Source organism: Salmo trutta, chromosome 27 (genome assembly GCF_901001165.1).
Source record: "Salmo trutta chromosome 27, fSalTru1.1, whole genome shotgun sequence".
Taxonomy (NCBI): domain Eukaryota; kingdom Metazoa; phylum Chordata; class Actinopteri; order Salmoniformes; family Salmonidae; genus Salmo; species Salmo trutta.
Window position 1 is genome coordinate 14507416 of NC_042983.1, and position 18560 is coordinate 14525975.

At 45.4% G+C, this 18560-nt stretch overlaps 1 protein-coding gene across 2 annotated transcripts; it reads left to right on the forward strand.

The window, feature by feature from the left end:
* The first annotated feature begins 1581 nt into the window (after positions 1–1581).
* LOC115164383 (protein unc-45 homolog B) lies at positions 1582–10830 on the forward strand. Of its 2 annotated transcripts, none has more exons than XM_029716807.1 (20): positions 1582–1662; positions 2402–2572; positions 2666–2702; positions 2870–3045; positions 3269–3358; positions 3511–3678; positions 3858–4023; positions 4242–4412; positions 4639–4810; positions 5063–5363; positions 5541–5635; positions 6025–6166; positions 6304–6444; positions 7267–7394; positions 7540–7606; positions 7761–7874; positions 8009–8124; positions 8731–8848; positions 8958–9113; positions 9562–10830. In XM_029716807.1, the coding sequence occupies exons 2-20, from the start codon at positions 2402–2404 to the stop codon at positions 9832–9834; spliced, it is 2802 nt and encodes a 933-aa protein (XP_029572667.1). In that variant the 5' UTR covers positions 1582–1662; the 3' UTR covers positions 9835–10830. The 2 variants fall into 2 exon arrangements, with proteins under 2 accessions (XP_029572667.1, XP_029572668.1); XM_029716808.1 differs by having other exon boundaries at positions 1585–1952.
* Positions 10831–18560: the final 7730 nt, after the last annotated feature.

An 18560-nucleotide genomic window follows, 5' to 3' on the forward strand; every position in this document is an offset into this window, starting at 1 on the left:
GGCTCATTTTCAGAACTCATTTACAGAGCACCTCCTGATGAATAATGTAATGCAGGAAAATAATTTCCTGATCTTGGTTTAGCTCAACTACTTGATCTTGTATCCTTTTTCCTGTCAAATTTGGGCACCCATCAGTGGTCACACTGGATAACTTTTCAAAACTCAGTCCCAGCTTTGCCACACGCTTATTAACCTCCTCCAATAAATATTTCCTTGTGGTTGTGTTCTTCATTGACTGCACTGAAGCAAGCTCCTCTGTAATTTCAAAGTCTGGGGTTCTGGGGTTATGCCTCGTCCTCGTAAGAATATCAACAACTGCGCTGTGTCACGTGCATCACTGCTCTCATCCAGGGCCAATGAGAAATAGGTGAAATCCTTTACCTTGTCTTTCAACTGTTGTTCCATATTCTCTGCGATGTCCTCAACACGCCGTGTCACTGTTCGTCTTGACAGCAGTATTGCTGCAGTCAATTAAACATTATTTAATGAATTCGCCCTCAGCGAATGGCTTGCTATGTTTAGCAATATTGTGGGACAGTACATAGCTAGCTCTCGCAATTCCGTTGTTTGCTGGATGCTTTTTTGTGAAAAGTCCTTGGCGCTTTTGCAACTGAGAAAGAAACTCTTTCGATGCACTTGCCCTCTGCTAAGAATACATATTCCTATATTTCCCTGCATGCTTCGTCTAGAAGTGTCGGGACAAGTTGTACCGTTAGTCTTTCAAGACAGCGATGCTCTCTTTGCACAATAATCACACAGCTTTCCCTGATACCTCAATAAATAAATATTTCGATGTCCACTCTTGCTGGAACACCCTACATTCATTGTCTACTTTCCTTTTCTTTGAAATCTTTAAAACTCATTATTGCGCAATTTCTAGCTAGCTACTATTTGTAACTGACCAGGGTGTCAGCCAGTCAGTCACTGTCTGTTGTCGTGCAGTTGTTATTTAAACGTGCCTTCAAAATAAATGTCCCACAAGCAGTGGGAGTTAAATCATTACAGAAAGGCGAGTATGCATTGGGTTTTTAATTTGAATAACAAATACGTTTTTCAAAACTTGACTATCGCAAATTCTATATGTGATCTGAGCATGATTCTGTGGGCCGTATTGAATCAGGTCGCTGTTCTAGAAGCTGTCAGGTCATTCTGTGTTCCTGCAGCTTCCAGTGGCTGCCAGACCCCCCCACTACACCTACCCCGCCTCACTAGAAGTGCACAAGCATTTTCTGGTGAGTTCTCAGCTGTCATCGAACCTATTCCTTAAATAGACCATATCAGGGCCAGACCATGTTTCAAGGGGGTTACCCATGTCATACCGTACAAATAGAGAACAAAAAGATAAACTACTCTGTAGTTATTTCAATGACTCAGCATTGGTATGTCGTCATAAAAGCAATGAGACATTTTAACAAACCCGATCCAGTGCTAAATGTGAGAATTCAGTGTACAGTTCTCTCAGGAAGTGTCTGTTCTGTGTAGAGTAGACCCCCATTCCTTTTTTAAATGGTACCACCCTGGTTTTGGCCCACCTCATTGAGATGAGTATAAAGGGGGGGTGCGCTAATACCCAAAAAATAGAACGCAAACAATCAGGGAGTGAAGCTCAACATTAGACACTCAAGTGAAAATAAAAGGAGAAGAGAACACACAATCCTAAAGGTATTATGTGGCGCTATTGAGAGACATGCATTGAGTGTACACGGGCTTGAGTGACATGCTTGCCTGCCAGGGCCTCTAGGACAGGGGATAGCAGACAGGGGACATGGTGATTGTCTATCAGGAGCGGTGGAGTGGCTGTCCATTAGAATGATTGTATTAGTGGTAAGGCCCCGGCTGGGGTGCAAAACAATGCTCAAATAAGGCATGAGGGGGGGCCATTTACAGTTAGAGAATGTGCTGGGCCATTCTCTAAAGGGGACTCCGGTAAAGGAGACATTGTAGTGAGAACGGTAAGAAGAGTATTCTTTTTTCTTACAATATTATATTTGTTTGTCATTTTTGGGACAGTGAGGTGTATCACTCAGGCTGATTTAGAATTTTGAACTGTGATTATATGTATTTTTCCGAGGTCAAAATGAATGGAAACCTTGTCAAGATGATGGTGTTTTAGCTGGCATTCTTCTTGACTGTAAAAGTTACACTCTACCAGGAACTGGTGGATATTTTTTTTTACAGCATTGTTCCAGATTCAGAATTGTCTGCAATGTGTTTTAAATGTATTGTTTCTCTATTATTAAGTATAGAGATAAATGTTAAATTTATAGTGTTAGAAGAGTAATGTAATGTTCCAGAAACATGTGCTGTTTACTCTTTGAGTACCAGTCATTCATTGGCTTTAATGTTCAAGTTATACCGGTACCTGGAACCGTTGGACTATAACTTCTCATTTCCTCACCAGATGGGAGAGATGGCAGATCCAATCCAGTTAAAAGATGAGGGAAACGAGCGTTTCCAAGCCGGTGAGTTGGACAAGGCCATTGAGTGCTACACAAAAGCCATCAAGTTGTGCAAAGATAAGAAGGTGCTCGCTGTCATCTACAGGAACAGATCAGCCTGCTTCCTGAAAAAGGTAAACACCTAACCTCAACCACAGGCCTTCATCAAGCAAACCCTGGGTGTGATTTCCTGATCCTCTGATGTTTTTGAACACTTTCTTTCTCAGGAAAGCTACACCAATGCAGCCTCTGATGCCTCCAAAGGTACAGTACAGTCTAGTAAATGTTTAGAAATAAACAAGAATCAAAACCAAGTTTTTATTTTGCCATGCTCACTGTCACATAAAATTACATATAATGGATTATGCTCATACCACAGTGATATTTTCACTTCAACCCAGACACTTGTATTATTCTCTGCTCTCCAACAGCCATTGACGTGGATGCAACAGACGTCAAAGCCCTGTTCCGGCGGTCCCAGGCTCTGGAGAAGCTGGGCAAGCTGGACATGGCCTTCAAAGACGTCCAGAGGTGTTCCACCATCGAGCCCAAAAACAAGACCTTCCTGGAGACCCTCAGGAGGCTGGGGGCTGAAATCCAAGCCAAGGTCTGCTACCGACTGGGACCCTTTAGACACGAGCCATTGATTTACTTACTGATAACTATGTGATTTCTAATATTTGATTGACTTATGAACAAGACATAAAAAAACACATTATGGTACTTATCTGCATCTCGCTTTCCCTCTTATGCTCTCTCTTTCTCTTATGCTCACTCTTTCTCTTATGCTCGCTCTCTTATGCTCTCTCTCTCACTCTCTCTGTCTACAGCTGAAGACAACCTTCTCCACAGACTCACGTGTTCAGAACATGTTTGACATTCTGCTTGATGAGGAGATGGACAAGGACAAGAAGGAAAAGGTTTATATGACACCGAAGTAGAGATCAGTTCCATTGATTCCACTTACTGTAATAAGCATTATGCTGTGGTCTTTAATATTTTTAAAGTCTGACATCAAATGCAATGTGTGTAACTTTTATGCCAGTATGAATAGTATTTACTTCCCATGTAGGCTGCTAACAACCTGGTGGTTCTGGCCAGAGAAGATGCTGGCGCAGAGAGAATATTCCAGAACAACGGAGTGCCTCTGCTGCTGGATATGCTTGAGACTGGAAAAGTAGAGATGGTCCTGGCCGCTATCCGCACCTTCGCGGGAATGTGCACTGGACACAAAGCACGGGTGAGGGGCAAGGTGAAGACAGGGCGGTGTATAAGGGATTCTGTAAGAAGGGGAGCCAACTCTCCCAATTCCTGGTCCTTCGTGACAGATATGGATCCTTTTCAAAGTTTCTATTGTAATGTCTAGCCATAGTCCCCCTTGTGTACACTCAGTTGACCTGTATGTTTGTCTCTAAACAGACCATGGCCATTATCCACCTGGTGGGCATAGACAAGCTGTGCAGCATCATGGCTGTCGACAATGAGGACATCGCCTTGGCAACTTCCGACCTGTTCCAGTGCATCAACGACTCCCTTACCGGAGGAGACCGGAGGACTTATGGGAAGGAGGAAGCCCTGGTTTTGGGTGAGACATCCACTTACGTTTCTGCATTCCTATCCTGTTTCAGTCAAAAGCCCTACATTTATATACATGTATGTAGTGTTTTTTACCCAATGTGAATTGCCTCAGAATAGCATCTGTTAGCTAAATAAACACATTGTTGTGTTTTATATGTATTTACTTGTTTGTGTTTTATAAACGCTTAATAAAACTGGTCTGACACTTATTCTGTCCCCCTGCAGATGCAAGCAAAGACTTGAAGAGCATCCTGTTGGCCCTGCTGGAGATGGTTGCCAGTAAGAAGGTTTCAGGACACGGCAGAGACCAGGCCCTGAACCTACTGTGCAGGAACGTGCCTCGCAAGGACAAGAAAGACCATGACCACTCCAAGAGCCTCTTCACCATCGACCATGGTGAGCGAGTCGGTTAGCTTTGATCATGATCTGTGACACTAAGTAGACCTTTGATAAATGTTTGTCGTGGAAATTCTTACACAGGGACACTGATTGTTTATGACACCAAAGACGAGATGAACGTTTTCAAGACTGTTTCTTCACAAAGTAAAATTTCCTTCCTCACTGTTGTTCAACTTAATTCAGGGAAGTTGTCATTCATCTGGCTTTGTGAACCCCCTGCTAGGTCTGAAGAAGATCCTGAAGGTGTGTGGCCAGATACCTGACCTCCCAGACCAGCTGCCCATGACGGAGAACACTCAGCTCATCGCCAGCGTGTTGCTTGACAAGCTCTGGGACGACCTGCGCTGCGACCCTGAGAGAGACCACTACAGGGAAGTCTGTGACGAGTACATCAAGTGAGTTACATATTAGTAACATAACAGTAACATACGAGTAGCATATCTAATGAGAGTAACATCATACAGAGATTGATAGGTATCTGTGATGCACGCGTACATCATGAGTAATGTTACAACAAGGGAAGTATCTAACAGCACTATAGTTGATGATGGTGATGGGTACTAAATCAGATGACTAACATTTATTCCTGACCTCTCCCCACCTCCCTCATCTACCCTTAACCCTACTGACCCTGACTCTGCCCACAGAGGCAAGTTTGACCCCAACGACATGGACAGGAACATCCACGCCATCAACGCTCTGTCAGGCCTGCTGCAGGGGCCATTTGAGGTGGGCAACCAGCTGGTGGGTCGCCAGGGCATCATGGAGATGATGGTGGCGCTGTGCGGCTCTGAGCGTGAGGTGGACCAGATGGTCGCCGTGGAAGCGCTGATCCACTCCTCGACGAAGATGAGCCGCGCCTCCTTCATTATCACCAACGGCGTGTCTCTGCTCAAAGACATCTACAAGAAGACCAAGAACGAGAAGATCAAGATCCGTGCGCTGGTGGTGAGTGAGCTATAGATTTCCATACTATAGAATAGAAATGTGCTCTTTTGAGGGGTTTATTGATAGTTCTTCATGTTTGATAACGTTACACTGACTCTTCATTGATCTAAGTGTAACTTTCCCTCCACATTCATGAACTCACTGTTTTGTGTGTGTCTGTGTGTTCCCTTTCCCCAGGGTCTGTGTAAGCTGGGCTCAGCAGGTGGAGATGACTATAGTATGAGGCAGTTTGCTGAGGGCTCCACTGAGAAACTGGCCAAGCAGTGCAGGAAGTGAGTCTGTTTTTTGGGGTTGGTAGCTTTGAAAGCTTATCTGCCATTATGTAACTTTGTGGTCTTAATATCACTGAAGTATTCATAGACACAGTCGATCACCGACGAAAAAAAGTATTATGGACTACAACTATCAGGAGTAATAGAATGTGAACATATTTGTACCCTTATACTTGACTAATTACACACCAAGTCCAGACAATTACAACTCTTTATCTGGATAATTATGGGCTATTTATATTGATATATTGATGTGTTGCAGCTGCAGAGAGAACAATATTATATTCCCTCAGTGTGATTTAGAAATGGCTTCCCATGGTCATAATCTCAGGATGGAGGACCATTTCCTGTTAGCCCAGTTCCCTGTTAACCCTCTTCCTGTGTGTCAGGTGGTTGTGTAACTCTGCCATGGACACGAAGACCAGGAAGTGGGCTATAGAAGGTCTGGCCTACCTGACCCAAGACGCTGATGTAAAGGATGACTTTGTTGAGGACGAGCCTGCCATGAAAGCCATGTTTGAACTGGCCAAGGTAGGTACTGTACTATTAAAGACAGAGCAGAGACCCAACTCATAGAACATGACAAGAGCATAGTGGAATTAAAGGGTGCATATGGGACCTGGAGGAGAGTACCTAACTTCACTCTTCCTTGTTTCCCTGTGATACAGTCTAAAGATAAGACCATCCTATATGCTGTGGCCTGTACCCTGGTCAACTGCACCAACAGCTATGAGAAGAAAGAGATCATGCCTGAGCTGATTCAGCTGGCCAAGTTCTCCAAGCAGCACGTCCCTGAGCAACACCCCAAGGTAAGATAACATTTTACATTTTAGTCATTTAGCAGACGCTCTTATCCAGAGCGACTTACAGTAGTGAATGCATACATTTCATACATTTTTTCCCCGTACTGGTCCCCCGTGGGAATCGAACCCACAACCCTGGCGTTGCAAACACCATGCTCTACCAACTGAGCCACACGGGACAGAACTGTACAACAAGTTTGCATAGTCAACTTACGTACAGCTCTGACACACACACACCACACACATACACACACACCAGACATGCCACCAGCGGTCTTTTCATGGCCCCCAAATGCAGAACAAATTCAAGAAAGCATACATTATATAGCTATTATTGCATGAAACTCCCTTCCATCACAAATTGCTCAAATTAACAGAGAACCTGGTTTTAAAAAACAGACAAAGTAACACCTCACGTAACAACGCCTCTCCCCTATTTGACCAATATAATTTGTGTGTATGTATTGATGTGTAGGCTATGTGTGCCGTTATTAAATGTATGTAGTTCTGTCCTTGAGCTGTTGTTGTCTATTAATATTATGTATTATGTCATGTTTCATGTTCTGTGTGGACCCCAGGAAGAGTAGCTGCGGCTTTCGCAACAGCTAATGGGGATCCTAATAAAAAACCAAATACCAAACAAGTCATCCTTATTTATATCAGGAAATAACTGGACACCAAGTCACTGTAAACTAAACTAGTATAAAGGCTATATACATGTGACTATGCTGCTCTCTACTGTCAGCAAAGTATAATATTTGTATTTTGAGGTCCTAGGTATATTGACTGAGGGAGGTGCTGACAATACACATGCTTCTCTGCCCTTAGGACAAGAAGGATTTCATCCAGAAGAGAGTGAAGAGGCTGCTAAAGGGAGGGGTCATCTCAGCTCTCACTGTCATGGTGAAAGCTGACAACCTTCTCCTGACTGACCAGACCAAAGAGATGCTGGCAAGGTGAGCAACCTGGGACTGTACTAGGCTCGCGCATTTAGCTGTCACAGACATTCTTATCCAGAGCCAACCTACAGTCAGTACACGCAATAAGCAATGCTGCAGAACAAATCAGATTGATTTCAATGGTGTTTGCTTTCATCCGCAGGGTGTTCCTTGCCTTGGCAGATGATGCCAAAGACCGTGGCACGATTTGCGCCCATGGAGGGGGCAAGGTGAGTGACAGACACAACAGACTCATCAGATCCTCCGTTCTAGAATCATCACTATTTCAACCTATAATCAGCCTTAAATTTGATGTATTACCCTTATCTAACCAGTGGGTTTCTGACTGTCTGAACCTCTGATCTCTTGTGGTGTGATCCCCAGGCTCTGATCCCATTGGCTCTGGAGGGATCAGCTATAGGGAAAATAAGGGCCTCCCACGCCCTGGCCAAGATCGCTGCTGTGTCCAACCCAGAGATTGCCTTCCCAGGAGAGAGGGTAAGAACCTGTCTGACCACTTTCTGTTATGTGGGGGAGAGGGTGTGGGCTCTTTCTCATTCTGCTTCCTGCTCTCTTTCTCTCTCTTACCCTACCTCCCTCACCCTGCCTTGTCATCTCTCTCTCTCTGACAGATCTATGAGGTGGTGCGTCCTCTGGTTAGCCTGTTGCACCCTGAGAGAGACGGGGTGCAGAACTACGAGGCACTTCTGAGTCTCACAAACTTGGCTGGTCTCAACGACAAACTGAGGTGAGGCCTGTCAATTTACCAACCACACCACAGTATGTATAACCCAACTAAACACCTGAGACTATTACAGATTATTCAACAATCACTATAAGGTAATAGATGTGTGAGAGGACAAGTGTTCAATAAGTTTGTCAAAATAAATATCACTCTAAACAGAAAACAGCTGTGGGCTCAGATATGCTCTGGGGACATTCCAGAGTTATTTTTGTTTATTCACTGTTGCTGCCAGAGCGTTTTTAGTGGAAGAGATGAGACGGTTGCTGCCAGAGCGTTTTTAGTGGAAGAGATGAGACGTTTGCTGCCAGAGCGTTTTTAGTGGAAGAGATGAGACGGTTGCTGCCAGAGCGTTTTTAGTGGAAGAGATGAGACGGTTGCTGCCAGAGCGTTTTTAGTGGAAGAGATGAGACGGTTGCTGCCAGAGCGTTTTTAGTGGAAGAGATGAGACGGTTGCTGCCAGAGCGTTTTTAGTGGAAGAGATGAGACGGTTGCTGCCAGAGAGTTTTGGGTGGAGGAGATGAGATGGTTGCTGCCAGAGAGTTTTTAGTGGAGGAGATGAGATGGTTGCGTGATTTCTTAACTCTTTCTTCCCATCCTCCACGGCTCCAGAGTGAAGATCCTGAAAGAGAAGGCTCTCCCTGAGATTGAGCAGTACATGTTTGAAGACCATGATCATATCAGACAGGCAGCCACAGAGTGCATGTGCAACCTGGTGACGTGCAAAGAGGTGAGGACACCCCTCAATCTTAGGGAACAATGTCATCACATGTTGTGTGTGTGTGTGCAGGTAACAAATGTGTCACCCAGTGTAACTAACCTCACCATTGTGTGTTCAGGTGCAGGATCGGTACCTGGAGGATGGGAATGATAGGCTGAAGCTGCTGGTGCTGATGTGTGCTGAGGACGATGAAAAGCTCCAGAGAGCTGCAGCCGGAGCACTGGCCATGCTCACTGCCGCCCAGAAGAAACTGTGCACCAAGATGACCCTGGTGGTATGTCCGTCTGGTTGCATTCACACTAGTACACTCACCTTGGGGTGACCCAAAGGCAGTTCCTGTGCAAAGATTAACTGATTTGAACTGCCGAATTGTCCCAATCAAATCACAACGCTGTATCATCACAACATCGATTTATAGTTGTGACAATCAATATGTATCATGACAACAATGACTAGTTATGTGTTACGTAATCAATATGTATAATCACAACACTGAATATAGTTATATATTACTTAAGACATTTGTATCATCACAACACTGATTATAGTTATATATTACTTAATACATTTGTATCATCACAACACTGAATATAGTTATATATTACTTAATACATTTGTATCATCACAACACTGATTATAGTTATACTTATTCAAAGTGTATGGTGAGGCCTCATCCACTTCATCACTTTGACTGACCAGTGTTTTCTCGGTTCACTCCGCAGACGTTGCAGTGGCTGGAGATCCTTCAGAGGCTGATTCTCCATGACCAGCCCCAGATCCAGCACAGAGGCCTGGTGATTGTGTACAACATACTGAACTCGGACGACAACGAGCTAGCCAAGAAGCTGATCGAGAGCGAGATCCTGGAGATCCTGACAGTGATTGGCAAAGCAATGGACAACCCCAAGAGGCAGCTTGTGATCGATGTGGCACGCACCTGCCTGGTCAAGGCCATGGACCTCGGCCTCATCAAGCCATTCACAACCCCTTCTTAGAGCAGTGTTTCTTAAGCTTTTTATAGTACTAGGGACTGGCTTGCAATGGTCCTACTCCCTTAAAGGCGCAACCAAATCAACCAGAAACAAATCACACAGAAATAAGAACATGTTTGACAGTTCCATTTTAGTCCAATGAGTGTGTATATTTGGTGGGTACACTTGCAAACGCCCATACCCCTCACTGCCCACAGGCCTCCCAAAGTGTCAGGTCGACACTTGTTACAGTACATTGGACTTACAGTTTGTGCCTTTTAATGAAAACTGCAACGTGTGAGCTAATTAGTCTGCCTAACTTGCAGATACACCCCACAGATCGAGGTCCAGAGACTGAAGATTGAGAAGCTCTGTGTTGAGTGTAGGCCTATGGACAGGGAGGCCAGGAGATGGGACTGATGGTGCACCTGAACAGCCACCTATCATGAAATCAGAGACAGTACAATTTAATCTCTTGAGAATTTTGTGAACGTTTAACCATTTGTTAGAAAAGATAACAATAGCATTAGAGCTCTGTCCTGCAGGGTAGCTCACTGCCAGAGCCAAGCGTCATATGAATGTTATAATAGAACTATAGGCAGTGAGCACGATATGCTATATCAAATCCCCCCCCGACGGAAGAAACACAGAACCCACAGGTGGAGGCTGGGGTGGTGGTGGGATATCAGAAACAGCAAGCATAGCGAGTAACAGCTAGTTACGGCAGCAAGGCAGCAAGAGACACCAGCGCATGAGAGCATGTGACATCCAGCATTGGGGAAGCATGTGCAGAACTGGTCTACTTCAATAGACCGCATGTAATTAATGGGAATCCAATTGGTGCAATATCCGCTGATGCGATCAGCTGAAGCCATCACACTCTGGTTTCCCTTCTGAACCGGCTACACTTTATCTAGATTTTTTTGTAAGTAAAGTAGAGTTTATTTGTGTGCATGAGAGGTGTTTGTTTAATGTTATTTGTATTTTACACTTATTAATGATAAAGATGAGAATTTTGACTATTGCCTACTTTGATTTTAGTGGACAATTATATTCTACTGTTTGTCAGTACAGCCTAGTATGATTTTCAACAATGGACATTGGTCATGACTGTTTTTGATAAGCAGTTAAAACAGTCACATGGGCAAAATATATATTATTTTAAGGTTTGGACTTTTGCAGCAGGAAGAAGATGAAAACATTTGTTCAATCTGCAGCCCATGAAAGCGCAAAGTTGTCTGGTTAAAGGGAAACTGAAGAAATGGCCGGGGCTGTCGGCATCCGATGACCAGGAAGTGGGAGTGGCATTTTCATTTCCATCCACTGTGCTCACTTGGTTTTGAACAGCAGAGATGGAAGAGGATGTGAGACACCCCCATAACAGTTTTTTTTCTGGTTAAATGAAAGTCAATTAACTAAGTAGACCAGACACAACTGCTATTGCATTGGTGTCTATGGGAGACACCCAGTTAAGTAAACTGTAACTGACCATTTCTTTCAATGGTAAAAGGCCTGAGTGAAATATTTTCGATTATCCACCATCTTGGTATACAGCTTATGTCAGAATTGACCTCAAGGTGGCCCCTACCCCCAAAAAATAAGACTTCCATCTTGGCAACTTCCAGAAAAAGAGACTTGATGAGCAAATAGCCTCACACAGATTTTGAAGGAGTTCCCGTGTGCGTGTATTTTTGCATGTGCAGTAAGCCCACAGGCTGATTCTTTCCTCCTTGCTTGGCAGAGATCTCAGAAAAGGTTAAATTGTAAACAAAACATTAGGAACACAGACTGACCAGGTGAATCCAGGTGAAAGCTATGATCCCTTATTGATGTTACTTGTTAAATCCACTTAAATCAGTGTAGATGAAGGGGAGGAGACAGGTTAAAGGATTTTTAAGCCTTGAGACATGGATTGTGTATGTGTGCCATTCAGAGGGTGAATGGGCAAGACAAAATATTAAAGTGCCTTTGAACTGGGTATGGTAGTAGGTGCCAGGTGCACCGGTTTGAGTCAAGAAGTGCAACGCTGTTAGGTTTTTCACGCTCAACAGTTTCCCGTGTGTATCAAGAATGGTCAACCCCCCAAAAGGCATCCAGCCAACTTGAAACAACTGTGGGAAGCATTAGTCAACATCCCTGTGGACTGCTTTCGAAACCTTTTAGAGTTTATCCCCCAACGAATTGAGGCTGCTCTGAGGGCAAAAGGGGGTGCAACTCAATATCTTAATGTTTTGTACACTCTGTGTATATGCCATATCTCACAATCAGGCCTTCCGAATAAAGTAATGTTTGCTGTGACACATTTATTTTTTCCGTAGGTCTGTATTATTCCACAAAGTTCTATCTAGCGCTGCTGTGAGGGGGAGGAGCGCATAACCTTGTGATGTAGCGCCAAAGATTGTCTATTATATGGACAAGATATACATGTGACCGCTCTAACAAAGGAAATACATGTCATCAAAGATGGCAGGCAGGGGGGAGGAGGCGAGATCAGGTGGGACCATTCTAGCCAATGAGAGGGCAGATACGAGTGTAAACAACAGGCCAGCGAGATAGAGAACTCATCTTTGTATCTGTTCCATTATGGCGTCTGTGACAGCATTGGCAGCGCCGTTGAGCCCATCTCCATTTTAAAGTAGATGCATGCCAGCAAAGCCACTACACAACACAATACATTAACTGCACCATAATGGTGACAAATGGTACCCACAAACTGTTAGGGCCTACATAAAGCTGTCCCAACAGCAAAGCTTTCTTTTCAGCACTATGGAGTGAATCCTTACCACCGCTACACTTGGCTATCATCAGATACTTGTCTGGCAGCGAAACAGTTAATTCAGCCTCATCTACTGCCTTTTAAAAAACATAGCTGATATTTGTTTGTATTAAATGTCACCTTTATTTAACTAGGCAAGTCAGTTAAGAACAAATTCTTATTTACAATGACAGCCTATACCAGCCAAACCCAGACAACACTGAGCCAATTGTGCACCGCCCTATGGGACTTCCAATCACAGCTGATTGTGATATAGCCTGGATTTGAACCAGGATGTCTGTAGTGACACCTCTAGCACTGAGATGCAGTGCCTTAGACCGCTGCGCCACTTGGGAGCCACGGCTGACTTGCTTAAGCAAATGTGGTTTCTACTGACAATTGAGAGGTACAAACTATTGCATAAGGGAAAGATGAGCACATAAGAGGCAATCCGTAATTTCGATTAAGACATTAATGAGCGAGCTAGGACAGACATAGTCAATATAATTATTTGTTCAGCACTTTTGAAACGTACAGCGACAGAATTCAGAACATGGGCCATTCTTACAGTATTCTTCCTGTACACCAAGTCGGAACCGTAGGCTAAGTTAGTATTACTTTCTAAGCTACAGTATACATAGCTCTCTGGCATATTACATCATGATACAGTAGCATACAAAACATTTTTGGACTCACCTTGTTGTTCTGTACTCACTTGAACAGGAAGGTGGCGCGGTGGTCCTTCTTGTGGGAAAATGTTGACATCAAACTTTGTCATCAAAGTCTGGCATTCTATGGATTTATGGGGCTGTCACGTCTACTCCTGCTCCTCCCCTCCAGCGTTCGACGTCGCCGGTTTATTAACCACCGGCTCTGGCAACCATCGTTACGCGCACCTGGCACCCAACATTATGCGCACCTGTGTCTCATCATGAGACACACCTGGACTTCATCACTTCACTGATTACCTCCCCTATATCTGTCACTTCCTTAGTTCCATTCCCCAGGCAGTATTGACTATGTGTTTCATGTCTATACGCTACTTGTGGATCTTGTATTGGTCTATGTTCCGTTTATTATTAAACTCACTACCTGTATTTGCTTCCCGACTCCCAGCGTATACGTTACAGAATACATCCTCAACAAATGGAAGAGGCAGATAATCAGGACATCTCCCAGACGGTTGACGAACAGGGATACCAACTCACGCAACTGGGGAAGGCTGTGGAAGAGGTTCTTCGCCTTCTTCAACGTCTCGAACATGCCCAAGCGGCATTGCCTTCATCTAGAGGAGGACTGTGCCACCAGTCAACCTAGTGAGCCAGCACACCAGTCCACTCAGCAGTCCACCCAGGTCAGCGATGCCTGTCTGTTCCTCCCGGATAAATATGTCAGAACCCCATCTAAGTGCCGGGGCTTCCTACTCTAATGATCCCTTTATTTTGCGCACCAGATGGGAGCTCCCACCACTGAGAGATCCAAGGTTGCCATGGTTATTTCTCTGCTGACTGGGCGGGTGTTGAAGGGGGCTACGGCCATCCAGGAGAGAGGAGAGGAGGAGCTGGGTTCGTATGAGGGGTTCATGGCTCTGTTCAGAGGTATCTTCGATCATCCACCGGAGGGCAGAGAGGGTGTGAGCACTTATTCCAACTAAGGCAGGATGACCAGACCGCTGCCGAGTATGCGCTCACCTTCTGGACTGTAGCAGCATCCAGCGGATGGAATGAGTCGACGCTCCATACACTATTCAGAAAAGGACTGCGCGAGGAGGTCCAGATGGAACTGGCATGTCGAGATGACAACCTTTCCTTGGACGAACTCATCGCGAAAACCTACTTTGGGAACGTCGGTACCCTCATCACTTCTCTTGCTCCCTCAGTGACCACTCTGTATCAGAGCCCTGAGCCCATGGAGGTAGGGGTCACATGCCTCCCTAAAACTGAACGACGTAGACGGAAACAGCTTGGGCTCTGTCCCTATTGTGGTCAAGGAGGACACCAGCTTCAGCAGTGTCCGGTACGTCCCAACTCGGGTTTCACGAGAGCAGAGGGACAGTCACTGGATATTCCACCCCCTGGGGCAGGTGTGAGTATTCCATCTTGATCATTTTCTGCCAGACCATTTTTGGTGTCGATCACACTAGCTGACTGTCTCTCAGGTACTGTTTCTACAGCTAGTGGATTCCGGTGCCGCAGGGAATTTTATTGTCCGTTTCCGGTCCAAGCCCTTGATAATCGTCCACTAGGATCCGGAACCATCACACACATCACCACATCACTCACCCTCACCCTGGAGTCCATTCATCAGGAGACTATTCCCTTCCTCATCACTAGTGCACCATCTCACATGATCATCCTCGGCCTCCCATGGCTCCAACGCCATAACCCCACAATCTCATGGTCGAGGATGAAAATCCCAGACTGGTCACGTAGATGTAGATGGACGTAGATGTGAACATTCACCAGGCTCTGGAGAGGGAACCCGCACCCACTACCTGTCCTACTGAGCGCATCTACATTCCCATGGGGATAAGGTAGTGGCTGTTGACCTGGGCACACACAGCTGTTGTCGAGATCCTGGGATCACCCATACTATCCAAAATCTCTCTGAGAAGTATTGGTGACCCACCTTGGCGCAGGATGTTATTCAGTACATCAACTCCTGTTCTGTGTGTGCTCAAACTAAGTCCCCCTGGCACCCCCAGCAGGGAATCTCATTCCCCTTCCCGTGCCTCAGCGTCCCTGGTCTCATCTGACTTTGTTACCGATCTCCCCTCCTCTGAAGGTTTCACCACCATTCTGGTGGTTGTGGACAGATTTTCAAAATAATGCGGTTTGAATCCTCTCTCTGGTCTCCCTACAGCTCTCCAGGTCGCTGAGGCACTGTTCCAGCAGGTCTTCCGGCACTATGGCCATCAGGAGGACATCGTCTCCGACCGTGGGCCCCAATTCAAGTCACGGGTATGGAGAAACTGGGGGTCACGGTCAGCCTCACTTCCGGGTACCGGCCTCAGTCCAATGGGAAGGTGGAAAGGATAAACCAGGAGCTGTGGAGTTTCCTGAGGAGTCAATGCCAGGAGCGGCAGGGGGAGTGGGCCCAATTCTTTCCCTGGGCGGAATACGCCCAGAAATCCTTACGTCAGTCTCCTCCACAAGGCTTACTCCCTTCCAGTGTGTCCTGGGTTATCAGCCGGCCCTGGCTCCGTAGACTCCGAGCCAGACCGAAGCCCGTGCGGTGGACGTTTTATGTCGTATAGTCTGGAGATTGTGCCTTTCAGATACGGGTTAAAATCTAAGCACCTCTCGACTGGACACTTAGCGGGCTCGAGTGGAAGTTAAGGGAAATGTTTTTTAGCAAAGCTGCGAGTTTGCAGGTACCTAAAAAAGTGGGTATTGGGAATATTATCGTCATCGAATGAGACTAATATGTTATCAACAAATAGGTCACAAAAAACAACAGACCATTCCTATTTTTTATTTTTTTATTTCACCTTTATTTAACCAGGTAGGCAAGTTGAGAACAAGTTCTCATTTACAATTGCGACCTGGCCAAGATAAAGCAAAGCAGTTCGACAACATACAACAACACAGAGTTAAACATGGAGTAAAACAAATATACAGTCAATAATACAGTATAAAAATAAGTCTATGTACAATGTGAGCAAATGAGGTGAGATAAGGGAGGTAAAGGCAAAAAAAAGTCCATGGTGGCAAAGTAAATACAATATAGCAAGTAAAACACTGGAATGGTAGATTTGTAGTAGAAGAAAGTGCAAAGTAGAAATAGAGATAATGGGGTGCGAAGGAGCAAAATAAAATAAATAAAATAAATAAATACAGTAGGGGAAGGGGTAATTGTTTGGGCTAAATTATAGATGGGCTATGTACAGGTGCAGTGATCTGTGAGCTGCTCTGACAGCTGGTGCTTAAAGCTAGTGAGGGAGATAAGTGTTTCCAGTTTCAGAGATTTTTGTAGTTCGTTCCAGTCATTGGCAGCAGAGAACTGGAAAGAGAGACGGCCAAAGGAAGAATTGGCTTTGGGGGTGACCAGAGAGATATACCTGCTGGAGCGCGTGCTACAGGTGGGTGCTGCTATGGTGACCAGTGAGCGGCGATAAGGGGGGACTTTACCTAGCAGGGTCTTGTAGATGACCTGGAGCCAGTGGGTTTGGCGACGATTATGAAGCGAAGGCCAGCCAACGAGAGCGTACAGGTCGCAGTGGTGGGTAGTATATGGGGCTTTGGTGACGAAACGGATGGCGCTGTGATAGACTGCATCCAATTTGTTGAGTAGGGTATTGGAGGCTATTTTGTAAATGACATCGCCAAAGTCAAGGATCGGTAGGATGGTCAGTTTTACGAGGGTATGTTTGGCAGCATGAGTGAAGGATGCTTTGTTGCGAAATAGGAAGCCAATTCTTGATTTAACTTTGGATTGGAGATGTTTGATGTGAGTCTGGAAGGAGAGTTCACAGTCTAACCAGACACCTAGGTATTTGTAGTTGTCCACATATTCTAAGTCAGAACCGTCCAGAGTAGTGATGCAGGACAGGCGGGCAGGTGCAGGCAGCGATCGGTTGAAGAGCATGCATTTAGTTTTACTTGTATTTAGGAGCAGTTGGAGGCCACGGAAGGAGAGTTGTATGGCATTGAAGCTCGTCTGGAGGGTTGTTAACACAGTGTCCAAAGAAGGGCCAGAAGTATACAGAATGGTGTCGTCTGCGTAGAGGTGGATCAGAGAATCACCAGCAGCAAGAGCGACATCCTTGATGTATACAGAGAAAAGAGTTGGCCCAAGAATTGAACCCTGTGGCACCCTCATAGAGACTGCCAGAGGTCCGGACAACAGGCCCTCCGATTTGACACACTGAACTCTATCAGAGAAGTAGTTGGTGAACCAGGCGATGCAATCATTAGAGAAACCAAGGCTATTGAGCCTGCCGATGAGGATGTGGTGATTGACAGAGTCGAAAGCTTTGGCCAGGTCAATGAAAACGGCAGCACAGTATTGTTTCTTATCGATGGCGGTTACGATATCGTTTAGGACCTTGAGCGTGGCTGAGGTGCACCCATGACCAGCTCTGAAACCAGATTGCATAGCGGAGAAGGTGCGGTGGGATTCGAAATGGTCGGTAATCTGTTTGTTGACTTGGCTTTTGAAGACCTTAGAAAGGCAGGGTAGGATGGATATAGGTCTATAGCAATTTGGGTCAAGAGTGTCCCCTCCTTTGAAGAGGGGGATGACAGCAGCTGCTTTCCAATCTATGGGAGTCTCAGACGACACGAAAGAGAGGTTGAACAGGCTAGTAATAGGGGTTGCAATCATTTCTGCAGATAATTTTAGAAAGAAAGGGTCCAGATTGTCTAGCCCGGCTGATTTGTAGGGGTCCAGATTTTGCAGCTCTTTCAGAACATCAGCTGAATGGATTTGGGAGAAGGAGAAATGGGGAAGGCTTGGGCGAGTAGCTGTGGGGGGTGCAGTGCTGTTGACTGCAGTAGGGGTAGCCAGGTGGAAAGCATGGCCAGCCGTAGAAAAATGCTTATTGAAATTCTCAATTATAGTGGGTTTATCGGTGGTGACAGAGTTTCCTATCCCCAGTGCAGTGGGCAGTTGGGAGGAGGTGTTCTTATTCTCCATGGACTTTACAATGTCCCAGAACTTTTTGAATTTGTGTTGCAGGAAGCAAATTTCTGCTTGAAAAAGCTAGCCTTAGCTTTTCTAACTGCCTGTGTATATTGGTTTCTAACTTCCCTGAAAAGTTGCATATCACGGGGGCTGTTTGATGCTAATGCAGAACGCCATAGGATGTTTTTGTGTTGGTTAAGGGCAGTCAGGTCTGGGGAGAACCAAGAGCTATATCTGTTCCTGGTTCTAAATTTCTTGAATGGGGCATGCTTATTTAAGATGGTGAGGAAGGCATTTAAAAGAAATAACCAGGCATCCTCTACTGACGGGATGAGGTCAATATCCTTCCAGGATACCAGGGCCAGGTCGA

Coding starts and splice junctions, on each gene's coding strand:
- LOC115164383 (XM_029716807.1), top strand. CDS start 2,402: ATGGGAGAGATGGCAGATCCAATCCAGTTAAAAGATGAGGGAAACGAG. Junction 5,636..6,024: donor CTGGCCAAGCAGTGCAGGAA/GTGAGTCTGTTT, acceptor CCTGTGTGTCAG/GTGGTTGTGTAACTCTGCCA. Junction 7,875..8,008: donor TTGCCTTCCCAGGAGAGAGG/GTAAGAACCTGT, acceptor TCTCTCTGACAG/ATCTATGAGGTGGTGCGTCC.